A 24964-nucleotide genomic window follows, 5' to 3' on the forward strand; every position below is an offset into this window, starting at 1 on the left:
ACTCGCTTAGTCACTCACTAACTCTCTCGCACACCCACTCACGCACCCACTCGCTCACGCACTCACGCACTCACTCGCTCGCGCGTTCATTTGTTCATTCATTAATTCACTCAAAATCCATTTATTCCCTGTTGGTTCATTTCTTTCATTGTTTATTTCTTTGTTCGTAAATTTTCTTGATTTATATTTGTCATCAACTTGTCTCATCTGTATATTTTCAGCTCACGTACGCAGACATTGCCGTCTTCAACATGCTGAGTCACCTTTTCGTACAGGGAAAGATCAAAGTTCCAGAGGAAATAAAAACATATCATCCGGAGTCTCACCATAAACGCACCATGGAGATCCGAAATGTCAAAAAGTGGTTGGAGGCGCGACCTGAAACACTGATATGAGCAGATCTTTGCGTTACTTTGTGTATTCTTCATCATGACAATCTTGTAGCAAGGGAAATTCTTTATGTTTATTTACGAGAGTAAACGAATCAATTTACTAGGCCTTTTAGGAAAAAAGGTCTCTGCGAGGGTTTATCTGACCTTTACCTCCGTCTATAGATGATAAATTTTCTTGATTTATATTTGTCATCAACTTGTATCATCTGTATATTTTCAGCTCACGTACGCAGACATTACCGTCTTCAACATGCTGAATCACCTTTTCGTACAGGGAAAGATCAAAGTTCCAGAGGAAATAAAAGCATATCATCCGCCGGAGTCTCACAATAAACGCACCATGGAGACCCGAAATGTCAAAAAGTGGTTGGAGGCGCGACCTGAAACACTGATATGAGCAGACCTTTGCGTTACTTTGTGTATTCTTCATCATGACAATCTTGTAGCAAGGGAAATTCTTTATGTTTATTTACGAGAATAAACGAATCAATTTACTGGGCCTTTTAGGAAAAAAGGTCTCTGCGAGGGTTTATCTGACCTTTACCTCCGTCTATAGATGTTAAGATTTGTAATTTGTAATCAATTTTTGAAAATTACCAACCAAAGTGATTCGAGAAAGGTCTTTCCATAGACATGCCTCACACTGTCACGCTGGTTGACGCAAGAAACAATAACAAATGTTTAGATTTCGCCTTGCTTGATTTGAACCTTTACATTACTCCTTTAAATTGATTTGCTGCTGTAAATCAGTCACAAAAAGGAGAGGTAATCATGCGTGTTAGTAACCTCCAAAACATAATGACCAGCGGTGCGCAAAGAGCACAAATCTTATTCTTTTAATTATTGTCATGCAAATGTTCAGTTGTGTGACTTCAATCTCTTGAAGTACATGCGCGCCACACCTGCTCGATCAGTTGCAGTAACTGTCATTTTTACTCATTTGCAAATTTGAGTTAAAACTGTCTACATCACGCACCAAGATGCCGAGCTATAAACTCACCTATTTTGACATCAGAGGAAGAGGAGAACCAGCACGATTGGTTTTCAAAGCGGCTGGAAAGGAGTTTGAGGATAAGCGTGTGACATTCGAAGAGTGGGGAGCCTTGAAAGCTTGTGAGTAGGGGTGGTTCATAAGTGTGTTTGCACCGTAAAATAAATTTTGCGACATGTTGCAGGATAACTCATTTTCTGGACTTCAGCTCAGTTCATAGTCTGAATTATTTGTACCTCATTTTCGTTGGGATAAGCGGCTGATTTTGCAACGCGCTTGCGACGTTCCAAATCTAATTTGTTATAAGAAGGAGTTCGATTCTTATGGAACGAATACTCCAATTCGCCGACTCGAAAACAAAGAGACAACTTTGGATTTTCCTGTCGGAAAAATTCAGAAAATGCGTGAACGATGCCGTGTTTCCAAATATTCAGAACGCGTTTTCCGAACGGGTGAAAACAATTTTTTTTTTGAAGTGATCGCTATCAGCAACATTGACGCATCGCAAAGCGTGAACCTAGCTGCTCAAATTCCTTATAATTTTTACACTAAAATCACAAGTATCAACTGCATAAAGTACGCCATGACATATGTCGAATTTTACGCTAGGCTAGTTGTGGTTTGAGAGCCTATGAACATGGTTTGAATTTAATTAAATAAGCTAAGCCGTGTTTCTCGTTCAGCCATAATTTGCATATGTGAGGTGTTGCATAACAAATATAGGGTATTGATGGTAGCTGTCATGAAACAAAGGTCGTTGGTGCGCTGCAGAAAGTAAACACACTGGGGGTCATTTAAATATGTAATAATTCGGAACTAGAAATAAAAAGGGACGCTCTCGCGAGGAAATTTTCTACCCTTCAAAACTTTTTCATTACTTCTCGCGTACCTAAGGGAGAAGGGATCGCACTCGGAACGTCAGCTTGGTAGTCTCTTTGACTGCAGACTTTACGACGAGCAATTCACATTGTCAGTTCAGTTGATAACCAAATTATCTGACGATCAATTCATTCGTATTGAAAAAAAAGTAGACCATTAGCAAAGGGTAATGAAGTCAAATGACAGTATTTTTGAGGTTCATTAATAAAGAAAATGTTTCTCTAGTTAAGGATTCCAAACAGAAGTACCTTAAGGGCAAAAACCAAAAAACACCGTTTACTGTCCACTAATACAATATCCCTATAGTCTTAACATCTTCTCAAAGCTCGGAACGCTCCTTCTCTCTAATTTTCCTCTCTAAGTCAAGATAGTTCCATAAATATTACGAACTGCGCATATATATATATTATGAGGGGAAAAAATATTTTTTTTTAAGTGATCGCTATCAGCAACATTGACGCATCGCAAAGCGTGAACCTAGCTGCTCAAATTCCTTATAATTTTTACACTAAAATCACAAGTATCAACTACATAAAGTACGCCATGACATATATCGAACCCCTGAAGAGTGAAGCGATTCACGAAACAGGCTTGTCGGGAAATGTAGTTGCGTCCTTTTTTCCCCTCATAATATCTATTCTGCTCTGCTTCAACGTATTGAGCACTGTTCCACGCGAAAATCGACTTGCAGACTTCCTATATATATATATATATTTTTCTAATAGAAAAAAAAAACATGCACGGTAATTATTTTGTATATTTTTATTTCTTGCAGCTTCAGAGTTTCCGTTTGGTCAGCTTCCAGTGCTTGAAGTTGATGGAGTGATGCTATCTCAATCGTTTTCTATAGCAAGATTTTTAGGCAATGAATTTGGTAGGTTTCTTTTTTTTGGAAGAAGTTCTCAAAACAGGAAAGGAATAAAGTACTCGTCATTAAAACTGCATCCAAGTGTGCATTTTCAAAGAGCATCTATGTATTTAATTCCTTTTTCATCCTTCCTTCAGTTATAAATCATTTCACCTTCCCTCTGTCACTCCATTTTATTCCCCCTTCCTTTAATCTTCTCCCATCCTCTCTCCATCCCATTCTCCCTCTTTTCCAACCTCCCTTCAGCCACATCTCCCAATCCTCCCCTACCTCTATCTCTCCCTTTTTTCCTTCTTTTGATTCACCCTCTCGTTTTCCCTTCCTTCCTATCTTTCTACTCTTTCCCCTCCATCCTCTTACGCTCTCTCTCTCCCTCCCTCCCTCCCTTCCTCCATCCCTTCCTCCCTCCTCCCTCCCATCCTCCCTCCCTTCCATCCCTACTCCATTTGTCTCTCACTTCCTTAGTTCTTTCCTCTCTTCCATCTTACTTTCTCTTCGGCTACTCTTTCATTTTTCCATTATCATACTTTTGTCTCTTTCGTACGTTCTTTCCTTCATAAGTTTTGCTTTCACTAATTCTCCTAGGTCTTACTCCCTCCACCAATTTGGAAAAGGCTAAAGCAGACATGATTGTGGATGGCGTTGCTGATTTAACCGAAAAACACGCTTCAGCTTTCTTTGAAAAAGACCCAACTAGAAAGGTAAACAGTCTCTAATCGTATTTATAAAGTTATCCGTCTTTTCCAGTTAATATTCCAGTTCGTCGCTGCGCAGTGTACAAGAGATTATTAGGAGGAATTTCAGTGCGGTCTTACGACTATCTCGTACGACAAAAACTAAGGTAATCTCCACGACCAACCACAGCGAAGAAAATCACCAAAAGCCAATGAGAGCTCAGAGCTAAAACACGCTAGGGGCCCAAAACGCGGGAAAACGCAAAAAGCAACGCGCGATTTGCCTCCAACTTGCGTCTGATCGGTTGACAGGGTAGCGGAAGTTTTCTAGACCAATCGAAGAGCGAAGTAAAGCAAAACCAATTCAGTGGTGTATTACTTTCAACACATATTTGAAGGTCGCCCCAATAACCTACTCATGCAGTCGAAATCGCTACCGCAATGTTGCAATGTAGGCAGTGTCGAGTTCAGGCTGTCTCTTGCGTTTCAAGGACTCTCCAGATTCTAGAGTTGCAACTCAGTTGAAAAAAATGAATCTTTATGCTGGTACTTCATTTTTAACTTGAGAAATAATCACAGGAACGTCATGTATGCCACTCAGTTTATTCCGCGTTCATTCCTTGATTCAGGCTAAGTTGCAAGAGGAAGTGAAAGCTGCTACCCCTGGAATTCTCGCTCGCTTTGAGAAACTTCTTAAAGGCAATAATGATGGGAAAGGATTCTTTGTTGGTGACAAGGTACGACGTCACACTTTTTAAGTCAGTCTGTCTGTCACTTAATCATTCATCGACTCAGCCCTTCTTTTGGTGGTTAATTAATTCATTCAATTATAGTTATAAGATTTGTTTAAGCACGAATGTATTCCTCTATTTTTGTTACGTTCCTTTTTACGTTTCCCTTTTTGTGTTCTTTGCAGGGGTAAATCACGCGCTACGCTCACTGATCTTTCCTTTCACACAGCCGCTCCTAAAATATGTAGTGATCTTACGTGTTCCATCAGAAATATTGAATCCTTGAATAGGTTCAAGTGATCTAATCAGACCTCTTTACTCGAAAAAGCTTTTATTTAATATAATATATATATATATATATATATATATATATATATAACCTATATATATGTACATAAATACTGATATATATAAATTCAAAAACGTCGCAATTTGAAAATATGCAGGAATAACATGCATCTTTAGTTTTCTCGTCAAAGAGAGACACTTTTTGAGAAAATAAAAGGTTCATATATTTCATTTATTTTTTCAAATTGACGGATATATATATATATATATATATTTATATAGCTATATTGTTTCTATATTTCTTAGCCAATTTTAGTCATTTTTTTATTATTGTTTAGGTTTAATAGTTAGATTTAGGTTTATTCATTTCATTGCACAACTAGAAATTTGACATTGATACTTGCACAATATAAGCTAATAAACAATTTTAATTGTGCCTTTTTTTTTTGTATATGTATAGCTAACCTATGCAGACATCATCTTCTTTAACATGGTAAATGCCCTCTTTGCACAAGGAAAGATGGAGGTTCCAGCATTGATCAAAGATTTTCCTCTTTTGATGTCTCATTATGAGCGTGTTATGGCGATCCCAAATATCAACGGGTATCTCAAAACACGACCTGAATCAGCCATGTGAAAGGGATGGTTTGTAAACATCTGAGTTACTAAAGCTCAAACGAATTTAAACAAGTGCTTAAACACTGTAAAGTTTGTTTGTGCCAATAAATGAAACTAGAAACGTCTTTCTTGTTTGGATCCGGACTCAATTAATGGATTGTGCCAACGATTTCTTTATTCATGGTAAACGTGTAACATATAACCCCTTTTTAAAAGGGCCATGCAAAATTCGATATTTCCTAATGCTTAATAAAAGGTGATATTAGCGATTTTCGTGAACAGATATCTGCGCAGTTTGGGTTAAGAACTAAAGTTAAACGCTTTGCGATCTTGGGAATGAACGGGTAAATAGCTTGGTTAACCCTTTCACCCCTAAGAGTGACTAACATCTAATTTCTCCTTTCAATATTTTCTATAAATTACACATAAAGGTCACAAGAATAGAGGAAATGATCACGCTCTTGATTGTTAAACAAATTCTCCATATCAGTACCTTAAAAATGTATAGAGCACAGTATGAAGAGTTTGCATGACTGATGTAAGAGTGTAAAGGGTTAAATAAGCTTGAAGGATCAATGGCATGACTGCCCTCTTACCTCAACCCAAACTTTATTTGATTTAAGGCAAGATTTCCAAAGTCACCATGGGAGAGACGAGTCAAATCCAGAATAAATGGAGATTCGTCATGGTAAGGATTCGTTGAAATGTTTTTTCGAGAGATACAATTGATGGTTGAATTGCCTGTTGGAGCTGGTATCCCTTTACTTTGCCAAATATATAACCATTGGCATAAATTTGTCGAAAGGAACCAATTGAAAAGTTTCCAACAAAGATATTGATATCGATATTACATATATATAATGCTGACCCTGCTAAATGTCGATCCAAATTTAAGAATAGATTTGTCCAAAAAATATTCGATTGGAATCCTTTAAAGGAGAAATATTCAATAGACCCAATAATGAAAAGTTTCCAACGAGGATATCGATATCGATATTACGAAATGCTGACTCTGCTAAATGTCGATCCAGATTTGAAGAGATTTGTACAAAAAATATTCGATTGGAATCCTTTAAAGGAAAAATATACATTAGACCCAGAGTTAACAGAAACTTGTCGAACAATACTAATCAAATGCTTTCATTAGCGGTACTTATTTAACACCTGTTCATGATGTCTTAAAGGCAACTATCATGCTGTATTTTGGCAAATGTTGGTTTCTTTGGGAGAGTAACCTGCAATTGTTGAGACTTTTAGCCTTAATGAAAAACAAGCTGTCTTCTGTTTGCAAAAGTCCAAAGCCATAGAGGCCATTCAGTAAAAAATGACTTTCGAATCTCGTCTCTTCTCACAGTGACACAGCAATCCAACATTCAGGGTGTACTATTAACTTACAAAACAACACTTGAGGTTTACACGCGTGGACAAAAATAGCGATTGTTTCGTTTGCTTCGTGCTCCCCACACTAATTTATCCGTATATTACATCTTGCCAAAACACAAATGCTGCTAATTTTGGTAGCGAGGCAGCTGCTGTACTCAAATTTACCTTCCACCGGATAGAAATTAATGGCGTAGGTTGTCGATTTCTTGTCATCTGAAAAACACAATAAAGGAAAAAGACCATGTTAAGCTTACAATATTTCGAAAGCAGCCGAGAAAAATCGCCTTGAAAGCTTCGAAACTACTGCATAACTAATGCTGACTTCATTAACGAAAATAATTCGGGAAATCAATTTAGCATCAATAAGTAAATGATGATGCGTGACGTCCATCGGCAACATATAAACGCTGCGCTAGCGCTCCGAAGAATCATCTACAAGAAACAATGTCAGGCTACAAACTTTACTACTTTGATACCCGAGCTCGGGCTGAGATCGTTCGACTGTCTTTCGTTGCTGCGAATATGGAATACGAAGACATCCGATTTACCCGAGAAGAATGGGTCAAGGAGAAAGAATGTGAGTAGAAAATCTTGAATGCAGATCACAACATAGCGCTTGTGTTCAAAACGTTATCCTGAAATAACTAACCTTTAACCGAGAAAGTTGGTTTGCATATAAAGGTTCAGGACTTGCATATTGAATGAAAAATCGTCTCTCATTGCTAAAACACATTGTTTCTTAAAAAAAAAGGGAAAAGAAAAAGATTGCGACTAAAACCGCATGCTATCCTCATTATCATCACAAAAATCGATTCTTTCAATTTACCGTGTGTTCTTTGTCGAATAAAACTCAATTTCAGTTAAGTACGAATTATCATGCAGTGCATGGGAACGTATGCAATGATAAGAAATTGGAGCCCCCCCCCCCCCAAAAAAAGTACTTAGGTAGTAAATTTTCGCGAAAAAGGTCGGGAGGATGACTACAATCTAACATTCTGTCCTTCCACCTGACCTGTCTTAATTCTCTAATTAATTCGTAACGATGACGATGCAAGTTATTAGTTTCCAGAACTGAACGTCAGAACTAAAGGCTGTAGAGATGATTTGGGTTTTTCAGGAAGTGAAGCAGTCAGAAAGATGGGCTTCTGTGATCTTTCTCTCTATTTTTCAATTTCATTCCAAGAAAGAGAAAACCCTCAAGTTTGGCTAGGTTTCTGAATAAATTTAAATCATGCAGCAGGATTGCGTGACTATGCCATAGTAGATATTTTCGTCAACAAAAGTCAGAGCCGCTACTCGAATATTTACATGATTTCATCCAAAAATAAATTAACATGATTGAAAACGAATTTTAAAGATAATGCTTTAATAGTTATGAACTGACGCTGCACCTAAAGTTCCAACCAAAAGCGTGTGAAAAGTTGGCGGTATTGCAAGCTGTCTGTTTTTGACATTTTATAATAATTTATACCTACTAGATTTTATCTGGTTATCAGGCAAATGTTTTTACTTGTATCGAAGACTCCTTTGGGATATGTTAACAAAAGGAATTAAATGCATGTCATATTTATTCATATGTCTATTATATTTTTGTCTACATGTAAGCAAACATAATGTGATCAACATGTTTACTTATGGTTAATTCATTGCTTATGCGCTCATTCCTCTGATAAGACATCCCTTTACTGGTTATTTCTTCTTGTCTCTACTTAACAATAAATTTATTCAAATCCATGTGTATTTATCTATTTATCTACCTTAATGTATCTCTCTCAGAGTAACTGTCTATAATCCATTTATCTGTTAATTAACTTATGTATTGATTTATCATCTATCTTTCTATTTATTTTTCTATTTCTTTATGTCAGCTGGCAGACCCCCTCTTGGTCAGGTACCATTTCTTGTGACCCCAGATGGAAAAGTGCTTGGACAGTCTCAAGCAATCATGAAGTATGTTTGCAGAATAGGAGGTGAGTAATCACTAATGAAATGAATATTTTTTTCTTTATGAAGCAGCAACAGTAATGTTACTATCTATTACTATCAGTATGCCACAGGAAAAATTTCAATTTTTGTGCGCTTGACTAGTGAACAATTTATTAACTTAATCTCACCTTGTAACCAAAAACAACGGTACCTCCTTCAACCTCTTCATTGGCTTCATGAATGATGGAGAACCTTGGAACAATGGTTTGTCTCAGGAAATATCCAAGGCTGGTGGTGCTGTATGAGAAAGTGCTGGAGATTCAGGAATAAAAGCTTGGGCAGAGAGGCACCCTATGACTGACTTCTAAGCAATTTGTCTGTGATTGTGGTAGCGGAATGCTTGATTCTCAAACATTACCTAATAAAAGAAACTGCTGAAAGAGCTTCTATGATTATTCAAAATTTTCTCCTAGCCTTGTGGGTGACATGGTGGTGTTTTATTTGGTACACATGATCAGGGATTGAAAATTACCTGATGGGTGCAATTCCTGGCAGGAGCATGATTAAACTAACACCACTGTGCAAGATGCCTCACTATAAGTACCAACAAACATACAAGGAAAATTGATGGATTTCCAGGGGGTGGGAGAGAGGGGTAGGGGGTTGCCTGTCATAAAATGTAGTTCTGTTATAATCTTTCTACTTTAGTGTCAGGTGTAGTGTGTTGCTTCCTTTGTGATGTCTTTTTTTTAATCATACCATTCTTATTTTTGTAAGTAATATTAGAGATATTGTATATGTTCTGTTTTGATGGAATAAATAAACTATTGGGAATAAATCTATTCAGTTTAGCAAGGAGATTTTGACTGGCAAAAATGCTTACATACTCAGGTGATTGGTCAGACTGGTGTATTTTTGTCATTTTTTCCAGTTGTTTTTTTCTCAATGTCCTCAAAAGTAATAATGGTAGTATTAATTGGGCATAAATATGTGTTGAGCTATTTTTAAGAGTCATTTTCACTCATGCCAAGCAGGTCAGGCTGAAATGACCCTGAGTCATGGCCAAAACATATCATTTATGCCCATGGACATAACCTCTGTTGCTTTATTACATATAGGTTTGAGCCCAACAGACAGTTTTGATGAGGCAATTGCTGATATGATTGTGGGTGGTGTTGAAGATTTTTTCCAGGCTTTGATAAAGGTTTTAATAGAAAAGGAGGAAGCTAAAAAGGTACCGAATAAACACAATTTTGTTTTTTTGTTTCCTCTTCTTTATAATCTTTATCACTTTTCATTACAGATCTCAATACCTTGTTCACTTCTTACCTTCAGATCTCTTCTGTTTGCCACTACCTTCAGATCTGTCCCACCTGTTTTTGCTCCCTTCACAGCTTGCCCCCATTGTCTTGTTATCAGCTCTTTCCTTTCCCTTTTAGTCTAGTCAACTAACTTCTTGATCACCCTACCTCTCCCATGCTTCTTTAGATGGTGTTATCAGATTCCAATGTATCCCTTCCTTCCACCTTTTCTCCATCTCAGTCCCTCACACCCTCCTCTCCTCTTCTCCTTTTCCTTCTTATGCCTCACTCCCTCTCCCTCCTACCTTTCTCTCTCCCTTCCCTTGCTCTTGTTTTAACTTATCCCCATTTGCCTACTCAGCCAACTCTCTCTCCATTTCTCTTGACCACCAATTCAGTGTCACTAACTTAATTTAGGCCAATTCCTTCACTTGGATTTTTTTATCCTTGTTTGGTCAAAATTATTTTGTAGACGGAGCTAATGAAAGAATTCTTGGAAGAAACTCTCGCTAACCGACTGCCAAAATATGAAAATATTTTAAAAGCCAACAACGAAGGCAAGGGATTCTTTGTTGGTGACAAGGTAACAGTTTGTGGATGAAAACAAATATGATCTTAAAGTTTATGTTAACATACACAAGATTTCTTTCCTATACAAGACCATGCATTTAAGGCATGCATGACCCTTTGTCCCAATTTTTTAATCCTATCTTCTATTTAGGTTTACTTGATTTTATTCACATTGTTGTTTGTGGAATAAAGGACGTTAAAGCCTCTTGCCATTGTACTATTTAAAAATGCATCATTACGTCGATTATGGCAAATAGATAAGTGCATTTGCTAAATGTATAATTTTCTCAAAAGTCCTATTATTATCATCATCATTATCATCACCATCACCATAATAATTATTAGCATCATTATTTTTATCATTATACTTTTTTTTCTTCCTCTTCTTCCTCTCTTTTTCTTCTCAAAAATTACATCCCAGGCTAATACAGATTTATTTTATGATATCTATTCACAGCTTACATATGCTGACATCATTTTCTTTGACCTGATGAACTTTTTGGAAAAAGGCGAACCCACTGCCCCGAAAGCACTCGAAAAGTTCCCGTTATTGGCTGCGCATCACAAACGTGTACTGGATGTGCCAGAAATAAAGAAATGGGTCGAGACACGCCCAAAAACAGAGCATTAAATGTTTTGTGATTCCGACCAGTTGTTGGTTACCAGCTGTGAAGTGATGGAAAGAAAAATAAACTAAACTGAAAATTTATTTTCTGTGCGAGAACTGTTTGATTTAAACTTTAACTGGCGTTTGATCTCTGGGGGAAAAGGGTGTGGGGAGGAGGGGGCCTCCAGTTATAAGAGGTAAAAGAAGAAGACCGGATGACTTGGTAATATTTTCATTAAAATAGAAACTATCTCCTTTAATTCATCTATTTTGTATCCTTCTCCTGCTGTATGTTTGGGAAGAGGGTGAACTGACAAACATGTAGTATGTAGATTGCCATGGATGCCATTGTTATTTGTATTGTTGGTACCTACAAGCAAGAGAAGTGACCTAAGCACCTGGCACGCTGAAGAGATTTAAAATTTGTTGACTGAGCTCCTAGCAGTTCTCATTAAACTGTCAATCTAACCTCCCCCTAAACGATTTTGTAGTCAAGCTACAGATGGAGAGGAAAAATTGCCCATGCCTGCTCCGTAAGTGTTGGTGCTCAGAGTTCTTGTAGAGTTGCACCGCTGCCGTTTTGCTGCCTGCCTTTCAAACAGGAATTGACAGAACCGTAGCTCATTACAGGCAACCTCCTACCCCCCCCCCCTCCTTTCTCATCCTACCCTGAACAGTTTATGGATCATTTCACACATCCTCCTGTCACTGCATTTTATTCTCCCTTCCTTTAATCCCCTCCCCCCCTCTCATCCAACCTCCCTTACCCCACATCTCCCAATCCTCTCCTTCCCCTACCTCTACTAAACTCTCCCTTTTTTCCTCCTTTTGATTCACCCTCTTTTCCAACCCTCTCGTTTTCCCTTCCTTCCTATCTTTCCACTCCATCCTCTTATCCTCTCTCCCTCTCTCCCTCTCTCCCTCCCTCCCTCCTTCCCTTGCTCCCTCCCCTCTTTCCCCCCTCCCTCCTTTCCTCCCTCCTCTCTCCCTCTTTCCCTAGCTCCCTCCCTCCCTCCCTTCCTCCCTCCCTCCTTCCATTCCTTCCATCCCTACTCCATCTGTCCCTCACTTCCTTAGTTCTTTCCTTTCTTCCATCTTACTTTCTCTTCCACTATTCTTTCATTTGTTCATCATCATACTTACTGGCTCTTTTGTTTTGAGTTAAGTTTTGCTTTCACTAATTCTCCTAGGTCTAACCCCCTCCACCGATTTGGACTTAGGGTAAGGCAGACATGAGTGTGGATGGTGTTGCTGATTTAACTGAAAAATACGCTTCAGCTTTCTTTGAAAAAGACCCAAAAGAAAGGTAAACAGTCCCTTATAATATTAGTAAAGGTATCCATCTTTTCCAGTTAATATTTCAGTTCGTCGCTGTCCAGTGTACATAAGATTGTTATAAGGAATTTCAGCGCAGTCTTACGACTATTTCATACCACCAAAACCAAGGTAACCTCCACAACCAATCACAGCGAAGAAAGATCATCAAAAGCCAATGAGAGCTCAGAGTTAAAACACGCCAGGACCCAGAAGGCGGGAAAACGCAAAAAGCACGACGCGATTTGCCTCCAATTTGCGTCTGATTGGTTTTACAAGGTAGCGAAAGTTTTCTGGACCAATCATAATGCGAAGCTAGGAAAAACCTGATGGGTTGACAGGGTAGCGAAAGTTTTCTGGACTAATCGTAGAGCGAAGTAAAGCAAAACCAATTCAATGGTGTATTACTTTCAACGCTTAATTGAGTGTCGTTCCAAAACTCATGCTCAGTCATGCAGTCGGAAACGCTACTTCAATGTCGCAATGTAGCCAGTGTCGAGTTCAGGCTGTCTTTTGCGTTTTAAGAACGTTTGTTAGTCTTTTTCTTTCTAGATACTAGAGTTGCAACTCAGTTGAAAAAATGAGTCTTTATGCTGATATAATATAGAATAACCACAGGAACGTCATGTATGCCACTCACTTTATTCCCCGTTCATTCTTTGATTCAGGCTAAGTTGCAAGAGGAAGTGAAAGCTGCTATCCCTGGAATTCTCGCTCGCTTTGAGAAACTTCTTAAGGCCAATATAATGATAGGAAAGGATTCTTTGTTGGTGACAAGGTAGACGTCACACTTTTTAAGTCAGTCGGTCTGTCTGTCTGTCACTTATTCATTCATCGACTCAGCCCTTCTTTCGGTGGTTAATTCATTCATTCAATTATAGGCATAAGATTTGTTTAGGCACTAATGTATTCCACTATTTTCGTTACGTTCGTTTTTTGTTTGTTAGTTTGTTTCCCTTTTTGTGTTCTTTTCAGGGTTAGATCACGCGCTACGCTCACCGATCTTTCCTTTCACGCAGCCGCTCCTAAAATATGGAGTGATCTTACGTGTTCCATCGGAAATATTGAACCCTTGAATAGGTTTAAGTGATCTAATCAGACCTTTTTATTCGAAAAACCTTTGTAATATAATATATATAATATCATGGTATATATTCACCCATAGTTAGATTTAGAGGTTTATTCATTTCATTGCACAATTAGAAATTTAACATTGATGCTTGCACAATATAAGTCAATAAAAATTTTTTGTGCTTTCTTTCTTTTTTTTTTTTTTTTTTTTTTTGTATATGTATAGCTAACCTATGCAGACATCATCCTCTTTAACATGGTAAATGGCCTCTTTGCACAACGAAAGATGGAGGTTCCAGCATTGATCAAAGATTTTCCTCTTTTGATGTCTCATTATGAGCGTGTTATGGCGATCCCAAACATCAACGAGCATCTCAAAACACGACCTGTATCAGCCATGGGGATGGTTTATAAACATCTGAGTCACTAAAGCTCAAACGAATTTAAACAAGTGCTTAAACACTGAAAAGTTTGTTTGTGCCAATAAATGAAACTAGAAACGTCTTTCTTGTCTGGATCCGGACTCAATTAATGGATTGTGCCAACGATTTCTTTATTCCTCGTAAACGTATAACATATAACCCCTTTCTAAAAGGGCCATGCAAAATTCGATATTTCCTAATGCTCAATAAAAGGTGATATTGGCGATTTTCGTGAACAGATATCTTCGCAGTTTGGGTTAAGAGCGAAAGTTAAACGCTTTGCGAAATGACTTTACAAGTTGCAAGTGAAATACTGAATTAACGGTGAGACATTGTGCGTGAGCACCATTGGTTTCAAAAAGAACGAAAGTAACGCCGGATAGGTTCAGGATAAATAATCCTTTAAAAAAGAAAACCAGGCCGAATTTCAAATGACGCCCTGATTAACAGGAACGGATAATCCTTCAACTTGAAGCAAATTTTGCGATGCAAGCAAATAACGATTAATCGTGAATCGTTCTGTCAAACTCGCACGCTTTCAATCCTCCTCGGACTGGAAATGACACCCCGCTCCACCCCAGCCGCTTTGAATATCAGTCGTGTCAGCGCTGCCCTCCCACGCATGTTAAAGTAGGGAAGTTTATACTGTGGTATGATAGCTTGATAACTTCATAAGAATTGTCTGGCAGACAGTAAAGAGAATTGATAATAAGATCTTGGGAATGAACGGGTAAATAACTTGGTTAACCCTTTCACCCCTAAGAGTGACTAACATCTAATTTCTCCTTTCAATATTTTCTATAAATTACACATAAAGGTCACAAGAATAGAGGAAATGATCACGCCTTTGATTGTTAAACAAATTCTCCTTGTCAGCACCTTAAAAATGTATAGAGCACAGTATGAAGAGTTTGCATACTGATGTTAGAGTGTAAAGGGTTAAATAAGCTTGAAGGATCAATGGCATGACTGCCCTCTTACCTCAATCCAAACTTTGTTTGATTTAAGGCAAGATTTCCAAGGTCACCATGGGAGAGACGAGTCGGCTAATTGAATGCAAATCCAGAATAAATGGAGATTCGTCACGGTAAGGATTCATTGAAATGTTTTTTCGAGAGATACAATTGATGGTTGAATTTCCTGTTGGAGCTGGTATCCCTTCACTTTGCCAAATATATAACCATTGGCATAAGTTTGTCGCAAGGAACCAATTGAAAAGTTTCCAACGAGGATATCGATATTACGAAATGCTGACCCTGCTAAATGTCGATCCAAATTTAAAAATAGATTTTTTTCCAAAAAATATTCGATTGGAATCCTTTAAAGGAGAAATATTCAATAGACCCAATATTGAAAAGTTTCCAACGAGGATATCGATATTACGAAATGCTGACCCTGCTAAATGTCGATCCAAATTTAAAAATAGATTTGTCCAAAAAATATTCGATTGGAATCCTTTAAAGGAGAAATATTCCATAGACCCAATATTGAAAAGTTCCAACGAGGATATCGATATCGATATTACAAAATGCTGACTCTGCTAAATGTCGATCTAGATTTCAAAAGATTTGTCCAAAAAATAATCGATTGAAATTCCTTTTAAGGAAAAATATACATTAGACCCAGAGTTAACAGAAATTTGTCGAACAATACTGATCAAATGCTTTCATTGGCGGTACTGATTTAATACCTGTTCATGATGTCTTAAAGGCAACTATCATGCTACATTTTGGCAAATGTTGGTTTCTTTAGGAGAATGACCTGCAATTTTTTGAGACTTTTAGCTTTAATGAAAAACAAGCTGTGTTCTGTTTGCAAAAGTCCAGAGCCATAGAGGCCATTCAGTAAAAAATGACTTTCGAATCTCGTCTCTTCTCACAGTGACACAGCAATCCAACATCCAGGGTGTACTATTAACTTACACAACAACACTTGAGGTATACACGCGTGGACAAAAATAGCGATTGTTTCGTTTGCTTCGTGCTCCCCACACTAATTTAACCGTATATTACATCTTGCCAAAACACAAATGCTGCTAATTTTGGTAGCGAGGCAGCTGCTGTACTCAAATTTACCTTCCACCGGATAGAAATCAATGGCGTAGGTTGTCGATTTCTGGGCATCTGAAAAACATAATAAAGGAAAAAGACCATGTTAAGCTTACAATATTTCGAAAGCAGCGAGAAAAATCGCCTTGAAAGCTACGAAGCTACTGCATAACTAATGCTGACTTCATTTACGAAAATAATTCGGGAAATCAATTTAGCATCAATGAGTACATGATGACATACTTGTCAAAATAAAACTAATTAAAACGTCACCGTGAGAAGTTGCGTGACGTCCATCGGCAACATATAAACGCTGCGCTAGCGCTCCGAAGAATCATCTACAAGAAACAATGTCAGGCTACAAACTTTACTACTTTGATGTCCGAGGTCGGGCTGAGATCGTTCGGCTTTCCTTCGTTGCTGCGAATATGGAATACGAAGACATCCGATTTACCAGAGAAGAATGGGTCAAGGAGAAAGAATGTGAGTAGAAAATCTTGAATGCCGATCACAACATAGCGCTTGTGTTCAAAACGTTATCCTGAAATAACTAACCTTTAACCGAGAAAGTTGGTTTGCATATAAAGGTTCAGGACTTGCATATTGAATGAAAAATCGACTCTCATTGCTAAAACACATTGTTTCTTAAAAAAAAAAAAAAAGGAAAAGAAAAAGATTGCGGCTAAAACTCACAAAAATCGATTCTTTCAATTTACCGTGTGTTCTTTGTCGAATAAAACTCAATTTCAGTTAAGTACGAATTATCATGCAGTGCATGGGAACGTATGCAATGATAAGAAATTGGAGCCCCCAAAAAAGTACTTAGGTAGTAAATTTTCGCGAAAAAGGTCGGGAGGATGACTACAATCTAACATTCTGTCCATCCACCTGACCTATCTTAATTCCCTAATTAATTCGTAACGATGACGATGCAAGTTACTAGTTTCCAGAACTGAACGTCAGAACCAAAGGCTGTAGAGATGATTTGGGTTTTTCAGGAAGCGAAGCAGTCAGAAAGATTGGCTTCTGTGATCTTTCACTCTATTTTTCAATTTCATTCCAAGAAAGAGAAAACCCTCAAGTTTGGCTAGGTTTCTGAATAATTTTAAATCATACAGCAGGATTGCGTGACTATGCTATAGTAGATATTTTCGTCAACAAGTCAGTCAGAATCGTCACTCGAATATTTACATGATTTCATCCAAAAATAAATTAATATGATTGAAAACGAATATTAAAGATAATGCTTTAGTAGTTATGAACTGATACTGCACCTTAAGTTCCAACCAAAAGCGCATGAAAAGTTGGCGGTATTGCAAGATGTCAGTTTTTGACATTTTATAATAGTTTATACCTACTAGATTTTATCTGGTTATCAGGCAAATGCTTTTACTTGTATCGAAGACTCCTTTGGGATATGTTAATAAGAGGAATTAAATGCACGTCATATTTATTCATGTGTCCATTATATTTTTGTCTACATGTAAGCAAACATAATGTGATCAACATGTTTACTAATGGTTAATTCATTGCTTTTATGCGCTCATTCCTTTGATAAGACATCCCTTTTCTAGTAATTTCTTTTTGTTTCTATTAACAATAAATTTATTCAAATCCATGTGTAATTATCTATTTATCTACCTTAATATATCTCTCTCTAATTAACTGTCTATAATCCATTTATCTGTTAATTAACTTATGTATTAATTTATCATCTATCTTTCTATTTATTTTTCTATTTCTTTTTGTCAGCTGGCAGACCCCCTCTTGGTCAGGCACCATTTCTCGTGACCCCAGATGGAAAAGTGCTCGGACAGTCTCAAGCAATCATGAAGTATGTTTGCAGAATAGGAGGTGAGTAATCACTATTGAAATGAATATTTTTTCTTTATGAAGCAGCTACAGTAATGTTACTATCAATTACCATCACTATACCACAGGAAAAATTTCAATTTTTCTGTGCTTGACTAGTGAACAATTCAATAACTTAATCTCACCTTGTAACCAAAACCAACAGTACCTTCTTCAACCTCTTCAATGGCTTCATGAAGAACCTTGGAACATTATGGTTTGTCTCAGGAAATATCCAAGGCTGGTGGTGCTGTATGAGAAAGTGCTGAAAATTCAGGAATAAAAGCCGAATAAAAGGCGCCCCATGACTGACTTCTAAGCAATTTATCTGTGATTGTGGAAGCAGAATGCTTGATTCTCAAACATTACCTGATAAAAGAAACTGCTGAAAAAGTTGCTATAAGTATTCAAAATTTTCTCCTTCTTTATTTGGTACACATGATCCAGGATTAAAGATTACCTGATGGGTGCAATTCCTGGCAGGGGCATGATTAAGCCAATACCATTGTGCAAGGTGCCTCACTAAGTATCAACAAACATACAAGGAAAATTGATGAATTTCTAGGGGGTGGGAGAGAGGGGTAGGGGGTTGCCTGTGATAAAATGTAATTCTGTTATAATCTTTTTACTTTAGTGTAAGGTTTGGTGTGTTGCTTCTTTTGTGATGCCTTTTTTTTAATCATACCATTCTTATTTTTGTAAGTAATATTAGAGATATTGTATATGTTCTGTTTTGATGGAATAAATAAATTATTGGGAATAAATCTATTCAGGCAAGCAAGGAGATTTTGGCTGGCAAAAATGCTTACATACTCAGGTGATTGGTCAGACTGGTGTATTTTTGTCATTAATTTTCCAGTTGTTTTTTTCTCAATGTCCTCAAAAGTAATAATGGTAGTATTAATTGGGCATAAATATGTGTTGAGCTCTTTTTAAGAGTCATTTTAACTCATGCCAAGCAGGTCAGGCTAAAATGACTCTGAGTCATGGCCAAAACATATCATTTATGCCCATGGACATAACCTCTGTTGCTTTATTACATAAAGGTTTGAGCCCAACAGACAGTTTTGATGAGGCAATTGCTGATATGATTGTGGGTGGTGTTGAAGATTTTTTCCAGGCTTTGATAAAGGTTCATATGGAAAAGGAGGAAGCTAAAAAGGTACCAAATAAATACAATTTTTTTTGTTTCCTCTTCTTTATAATCTTTATCACTTTTCATTACAGATCTTAATACCTTGTTCACATCTTACCTTCAGATCTCTTCTGTTTGCCACTACCTTCAGATCTGTCCCACCTGTTTTTGCTCCCCTCACAGCTTGCCCCCATTGTTTTGTTATCAGCCCTTTCCTTTCCTCTTTTAGTCTGGTCAACTAACTTCTTGATCACCCTCCCTCTCCCATACTTCTTTAGATGGTGTTATCAGCTTCCAATGTATCCCTTCCTTCCACCTTTTCTCCTTCTTAGTCCCTCACACCCTCCTTTCCTCCTCTCCTTTTCCTTCTTACACCTCACTCCCTCTCCCTCCTTCCTTTTTCTCTCCCTTCCCTTGCTCTCAACTACCTCTGTCAGTGCCTCATTTATTATACCTTTCTCTCCTATGCAACCTTTTCCTCCCTCTCTTTAATTTTTCTCCCATACTTTCTCTCTCCCTATTTGTATTATACTAGTGCTTTTGTTTTAACTTCTCCCCCATTTGCCTACTCAGCCAACTCTCTCCCCATTTCCCTTGACCACCAATTCAGTGTCACTAACTAAATTTAGGCCAATTCCTTCACTTGGAATTTTTTTTATCCTTGTTTGCTCAAAATTATTTTGTAGACGGAGCTAATGAAAGAATTCTTTGAAGAAACTCTCGCTAACCGACTGCCAAAATATGAAAATATTTTAAAAGCCAACAATGAAGGCAGGGGATTCTTTGTTGGTGACAAGGTAACAGTTTGTGGATGAAAACAAATTTGATCTTTCTGTTAACATACACAAGATTTCTTTCCTATACAAGACCATGCATTTAAGGCATGCATGACCCTTCGTCCCAATTTTTTAATCCTATCTTCTATTTAGGTTTACTTGATTTTATTCACATTGTTGTTTGTGGAATAAACAATGTTAAAGCCTCTTGCCATTGTACTATTTAAAAATGCATCATTACGTCGATTATGGCAAATAGATAAGTGCATTTGCTAAATGTATAATTTACTCAAACGTCCTATTATTATCATCATCATTATCATCACCATCACAATAATTATTAGCATCATTATTTTTATCATTATACTTTTTTTTCTTCCTCTTCTTCCTCTCTTTTTCTTCTCAAAAATTACATCCCAGGCTAATAAAGATTTATTTTATGATATCTATTCACAGCTTACATATGCTGACATCATTTTCTTTGACCTGATGAACCTTTTGGAAAAAGGCGAACCCACTGCCCCGAAAGCACTCGAAAAGTTCCCGTTATTGGCTGCGCATCACAAACGTGTACTGGATGTGCCAGAAATAAAGAAATGGGTCGAGACACGCCCAAAAACAGAGCATTAAATGTTTTGTGATTCCGACCAGTTGTTGGTTACCAGCTGTGAAGTGATGGAAAGAAAAATAAACTAAACTGAAAAGTTATTTTCTGTGTGAGAACTGTTTAATTTAAGCTTTAACTGGCGTTTGATCTCTGGGGGAAAAGGGTGTGGGGAGGAGGGGGCCTCCAGTTATAAGAGGTAAAAGAAGAAGACCGGATGACTTGGTAATATTTTCATTAAAATAGAAACTATCTCTCTTAATTCATAAATTTTGTATCCTTCTCCTGCTGTATGTTTGGGAAGAGGGTGAACTGACAAACATGTAGTATATAGATTGCCATGGATGCCATTGTTATTTGTATTGTTGGTACCTACAAGCAAGAGAAGTGACCTAAGCACCTGGCACGCTGAAGAGATTTAAAATTTGTTGACTGAGCTCCTTGCAGTTCTCATTAAACTGTCAATCTAACCTCCCCCTAAACAATTTTGTAGTCAAGCTACAGATGGAGAGGAAAAATTGCCCATGCCTGCTCCGTAAGTGTTGGTGCTCAGAGTTCTTGTAGAGTTGCACCGCTGCCGTTTTGCTGCCTGCCTTTCAAACAGGAATTGACAGAACCGTAGCTCATTACAGGCAACCTCCTACCCCCCCCCCCTCCTTTCTCATCCTACCCCGAACAGTTTATGAATCATTTCACACATCCTCCTGTCACTGCATTTTATTCTCCCTTCCTTTAATCCTCTCCCCCCCTCTCATCCAACCTCCCTTACCCCACATCTCCAAATCCTCTCCTTCCCCTACCTCTACTAATCTCTCCCTTTTTTCCTCCTTTTGATTCACCCTCTTTTCCAACCCTCTCGTTTTCCCTTCCTTCCTATCTTTCCACTGTTTCTCTTCCATCCTCTTATCCTCTCTCCCTCTCTCCCTCCCTCCCTCCTTCCCTTGCTCCCTCCCCTCCTTCCTCCCTCTCTCCTTTCCTCCCTCCTCTCTCCCTTCTTCCCTAGCTCCCTCCCTTCCTTCCTCCCTCCCTCCCTTCCTCCATCCCTTCCTCCCTCCTCCCTCCCTTCCTCCCTCCCTCCTTCCATTCCTTCCATCCCTACTCCATCTGTCCCTCACTTCCTTAGTTCTTTCCTTTCTTCCATCTTACTTTCTCTTCCACTACTCTTTCATTTGTTCATCATCATACTCACTGGCTCTTTTGTTTTGAGTTAAGTTTTGCTTTCACTAATTCTCCTAGGTCTAACCCCCTCCACCGATTTGGACTTAGGGTAAGGCAGACATGATTGTGGACGGTGTTGCTGATTTAACTAAAAAATACGCTTCAGCTTTCTTTGAAAAAGACCCAAAAGAAAGGTAAACAGTCCCTTATAATATTTGTAAAGGTATCCATCTTTTCCAGTTAATATTTCAGTTCGTCGCTGCCCAGTGTACATAAGATTGTTATAAGGAATTTCAGCGCGGTCTTACGACTATTTCATACCACCAAAACCAAGGTAACCTCCACGACCAATCACAGCGAAGAAAGATCATCAAAAGCCAACGAGTGCTCAGAGTTAAAACACGCCAGGGACCCAAAAGGCGGGAAAACGCAAAAAGCACGACGCCATTTGCTTCCAATTTGCGTCTGATTGGTTTTACAAGGTAGCGAAAGTTTTCTGGACCAATCGTAGCCCGAAGGTAAGCAAAACCTGATGGGTTGACAAGGTAGCGAAAGTTTTCTGGACTAATCATAGAACGAAGTAAAGCAAACCCAATCAGTGTGGTGTATATGCTCAGTCATGCAGTCGAAAACGCTACCGCAATGTCGCAATGTAGCCAGTGTCGAGTTCAGGCTGTCTTTTGCGTTTTAAGAACGTTTGTTAGTCTTTTTCTTTCTAAATACTAGAGTTGCAACTCAGTTGAAAAATGAGTCTTTATGCTGATATAATATAGAATAACCACAGGAACGTCATGTATGCCACTCACTTTATTCCCCGTTCATTCCTTGATTCAGGTTAAATTGCAAGAGGAGGCGAAAGCTGTTACCCCTGGAATTCTCACTTGCTTTGAAAAACTTCTTAAGGCCAATATAATGATGGGAAAGGATTCTTTGTTGGTGACAAGGTAGACGTCACACTTTTTAAGTCAGTCGGTTTGTCTGTCACTTATTCATTCATCGACTCAGCCCTTCTTTTGGTGGTTAATTTATTCATTCAACTAATCATAAGATTTATTTAAGTACTAATGTACTCCTCTATTTTTGTTACGTTCGTTTTTTGTTTGTTTGTTTCCCTTTTTGTGTTCTTTGCAGGGGTAAATCAAGCGCGCTACGCTCACCGATCTTTCCTTTCACGCAGCCGCTCCTAAAATATGGAGTGATCTTACGTGTGCCATCAGAAATATTGAATCCTTGAATAGGTTTAAGTGATCTAATGAGACCTTTTTATTCGAAAAAGCTTTTTAATATAATATATATGATATTTATATATTCACCCGTTTTAAAAAACGTTGCAATTTGAAAATATATAGGAATTATATACATTTTAATTTTCTCATCAGAGGAACACTTTTTGAGGAGAAAATGAAAGGTGTATATATTTCATTTATTTTTCGAATTGACGGAATGGCTATCCCAAACATCTGACCTGAATCAGCCACGTAAAAGAGATGGTTTATAAACACCTGAGTTACTAAAGCTCAAACTAATTTAAACAAGGGGTTAAACACTGAAAGTTTGAACAAATTTCTTCAAATTAACGTCATAAGAATTGTCTGGAAGGCAGTAAGGAGAATTGATGATGATATCTTGAGAATGAACGGGTAAATAACTTGGTTAACCCTTTCACCCCTAAGAGTGACAAACATCTAATTTCTCCTTTCAACATTTCCTCTTAATCACGCATAAAGGTCACAAGAATAGAAGACATGATCACGCTCTTGATTGTTAAACAAATTCTCCATATCAGCACCTTAAAAATGTATAGAGCATAGTATGAAGAGTTTGCATACTGATGTTAGAGTGTAAAGGGTTAAATGAGCTTAAAAGATCAATCCAACCCCAACCCAAACTTTATTTTATTTAAGGCAAGATTTCCAAAGTCACCATGGGAGAGACGAGTCGGCTAATTGAATGTAAATCCGGAATAAGTGGAGATTTGTCATGGTAAGGATTCATTGAAATGTTTTTTCGAGAGATACAATTGGTCGTTGAAATGCTGGTTGGAGCTGGTATCCCTTTACTTTGCCAAATATATAACCATTGGCATAAGTTTGTCGAAAGAAACCAATTGAAACGTTTCCAACGAGGATATCGATATTACGAAATGTTGACTCTGCTAAATGTCGATCCAAATTTAAAATAGATTTGTCCAAAGTATTCAATTGAAATTCCATGAGAGGAAAAATATTCAATAGACCCAATATTGAAAAGTTTCCAAAGGGGATATCGATATTGCGAAATGCTGACTATGCTAAATGTCGATCCAAATTTAAAAAGAGATTTGTCCAAAAAATAATCGATTGAATTCCTTTAAAGGAAAAAGACCCAAAAAAGACTCAATTAACAGAAACTTGTCGAACAATACTAATCAAATACTTTCATTGGCGGTACTGAATTATTGCCTGTTCATTTTGACTTAAAAGCAACTATCATGCTCTATTTAGCAAATGTCGGTTTCTTTGAGAGAATAACCTGCAACTGTTGTGACTTTTAGCCTTAATGAAAAAAAAAACAGTCTTCTGTTTGCAAAAGTACAGAGCTATCGAGGCCATTCAGAAAAAAATTACTTCCGAATCTTGTCTCTTCTCACAGTGATACAGCAATCCAATATCCAGGGTGTACTGTTAACTCACGCAAAAACACTTGAGGTTTACACACGTGGACATGAATACCTTTTTTTCGTTTTCTTATTTCTCCTTTTAATATCTCCTCTGAATCACATATAAAGGTCACGAGAATAGAGGAAATGATCACGCTCTTGATTGTCAAACAAATTCTCCTTGTCAGCGCCTTTAAAATGTATAGAACATAGTATGGAGAGTTTGCATACTGATGTTAGAGTGTAAAGGGTAAACGAGCTTGAAAGATCAATGGCATGACTGCTCACTTACTTCAACCTAAGCTTTATTTGCTTTAAGGCAAGATTTCCAAAGTCACCATGGGAGAGACGAGTCGGCTAATTGAATGCAAATCCGGAATAAGTGGAGATTTGTCACGGTAAGGATTCATTGAAATGTTTTTCGAGAGATACAATTGGTCGTTGAATTGCCTGTTGGAAATGGTATCCCTTTACTTTGCCAATGATATAACCATTGGCATAAGTTTGTCAAAAGGAACCAATTGAAACGTTTCCAACGAGGATATCGATATTACGAAATGCTGACTCTGCTAAATGTCGATCCAAATTAAAAAATATGTTTGTCCCAAAAATAATCGATTAAAATTCCCTTCTCGAAAAAATATACAATAGACCCAAAACTAACAGAAACTTGTCAAACAATACTAATTAAATGCTTTCATTGGCTGTACTGAATTAAA

At 37.7% G+C, this 24964-nt stretch overlaps 2 protein-coding genes across 2 annotated transcripts; both read left to right on the plus strand.

Annotated features, from left to right (window-relative positions):
• Positions 1-1277: 1277 nt before the first annotated feature.
• On the plus strand, positions 1278-11330 carry LOC131780187 (uncharacterized). Its single transcript, XM_066167366.1, has 11 exons — positions 1278-1505; positions 3038-3136; positions 3716-3831; positions 4434-4541; positions 5284-5457; positions 6065-6129; positions 7211-7401; positions 8693-8794; positions 9869-9984; positions 10524-10634; positions 11079-11330. Exons 1-11 carry the CDS (start codon positions 1373-1375, stop codon positions 11250-11252), a joined length of 1389 nt encoding a protein of 462 aa, XP_066023463.1. The 5' UTR covers positions 1278-1372; the 3' UTR covers positions 11253-11330.
• Positions 11331-16375: 5045 nt separating this feature from the next.
• LOC131780205 (glutathione S-transferase 1-like) lies at positions 16376-20553 on the plus strand. The gene is made up of 5 exons (XM_059096816.2): positions 16376-16566; positions 17836-17937; positions 18981-19096; positions 19756-19866; positions 20302-20553. Exons 1-5 carry the CDS (start codon positions 16434-16436, stop codon positions 20473-20475), a joined length of 636 nt encoding a protein of 211 aa, XP_058952799.2. The 5' UTR covers positions 16376-16433; the 3' UTR covers positions 20476-20553.
• Positions 20554-24964: the final 4411 nt, after the last annotated feature.

This window comes from Pocillopora verrucosa, chromosome 5, assembly GCF_036669915.1.
Source record: "Pocillopora verrucosa isolate sample1 chromosome 5, ASM3666991v2, whole genome shotgun sequence".
Taxonomy (NCBI): domain Eukaryota; kingdom Metazoa; phylum Cnidaria; class Anthozoa; order Scleractinia; family Pocilloporidae; genus Pocillopora; species Pocillopora verrucosa.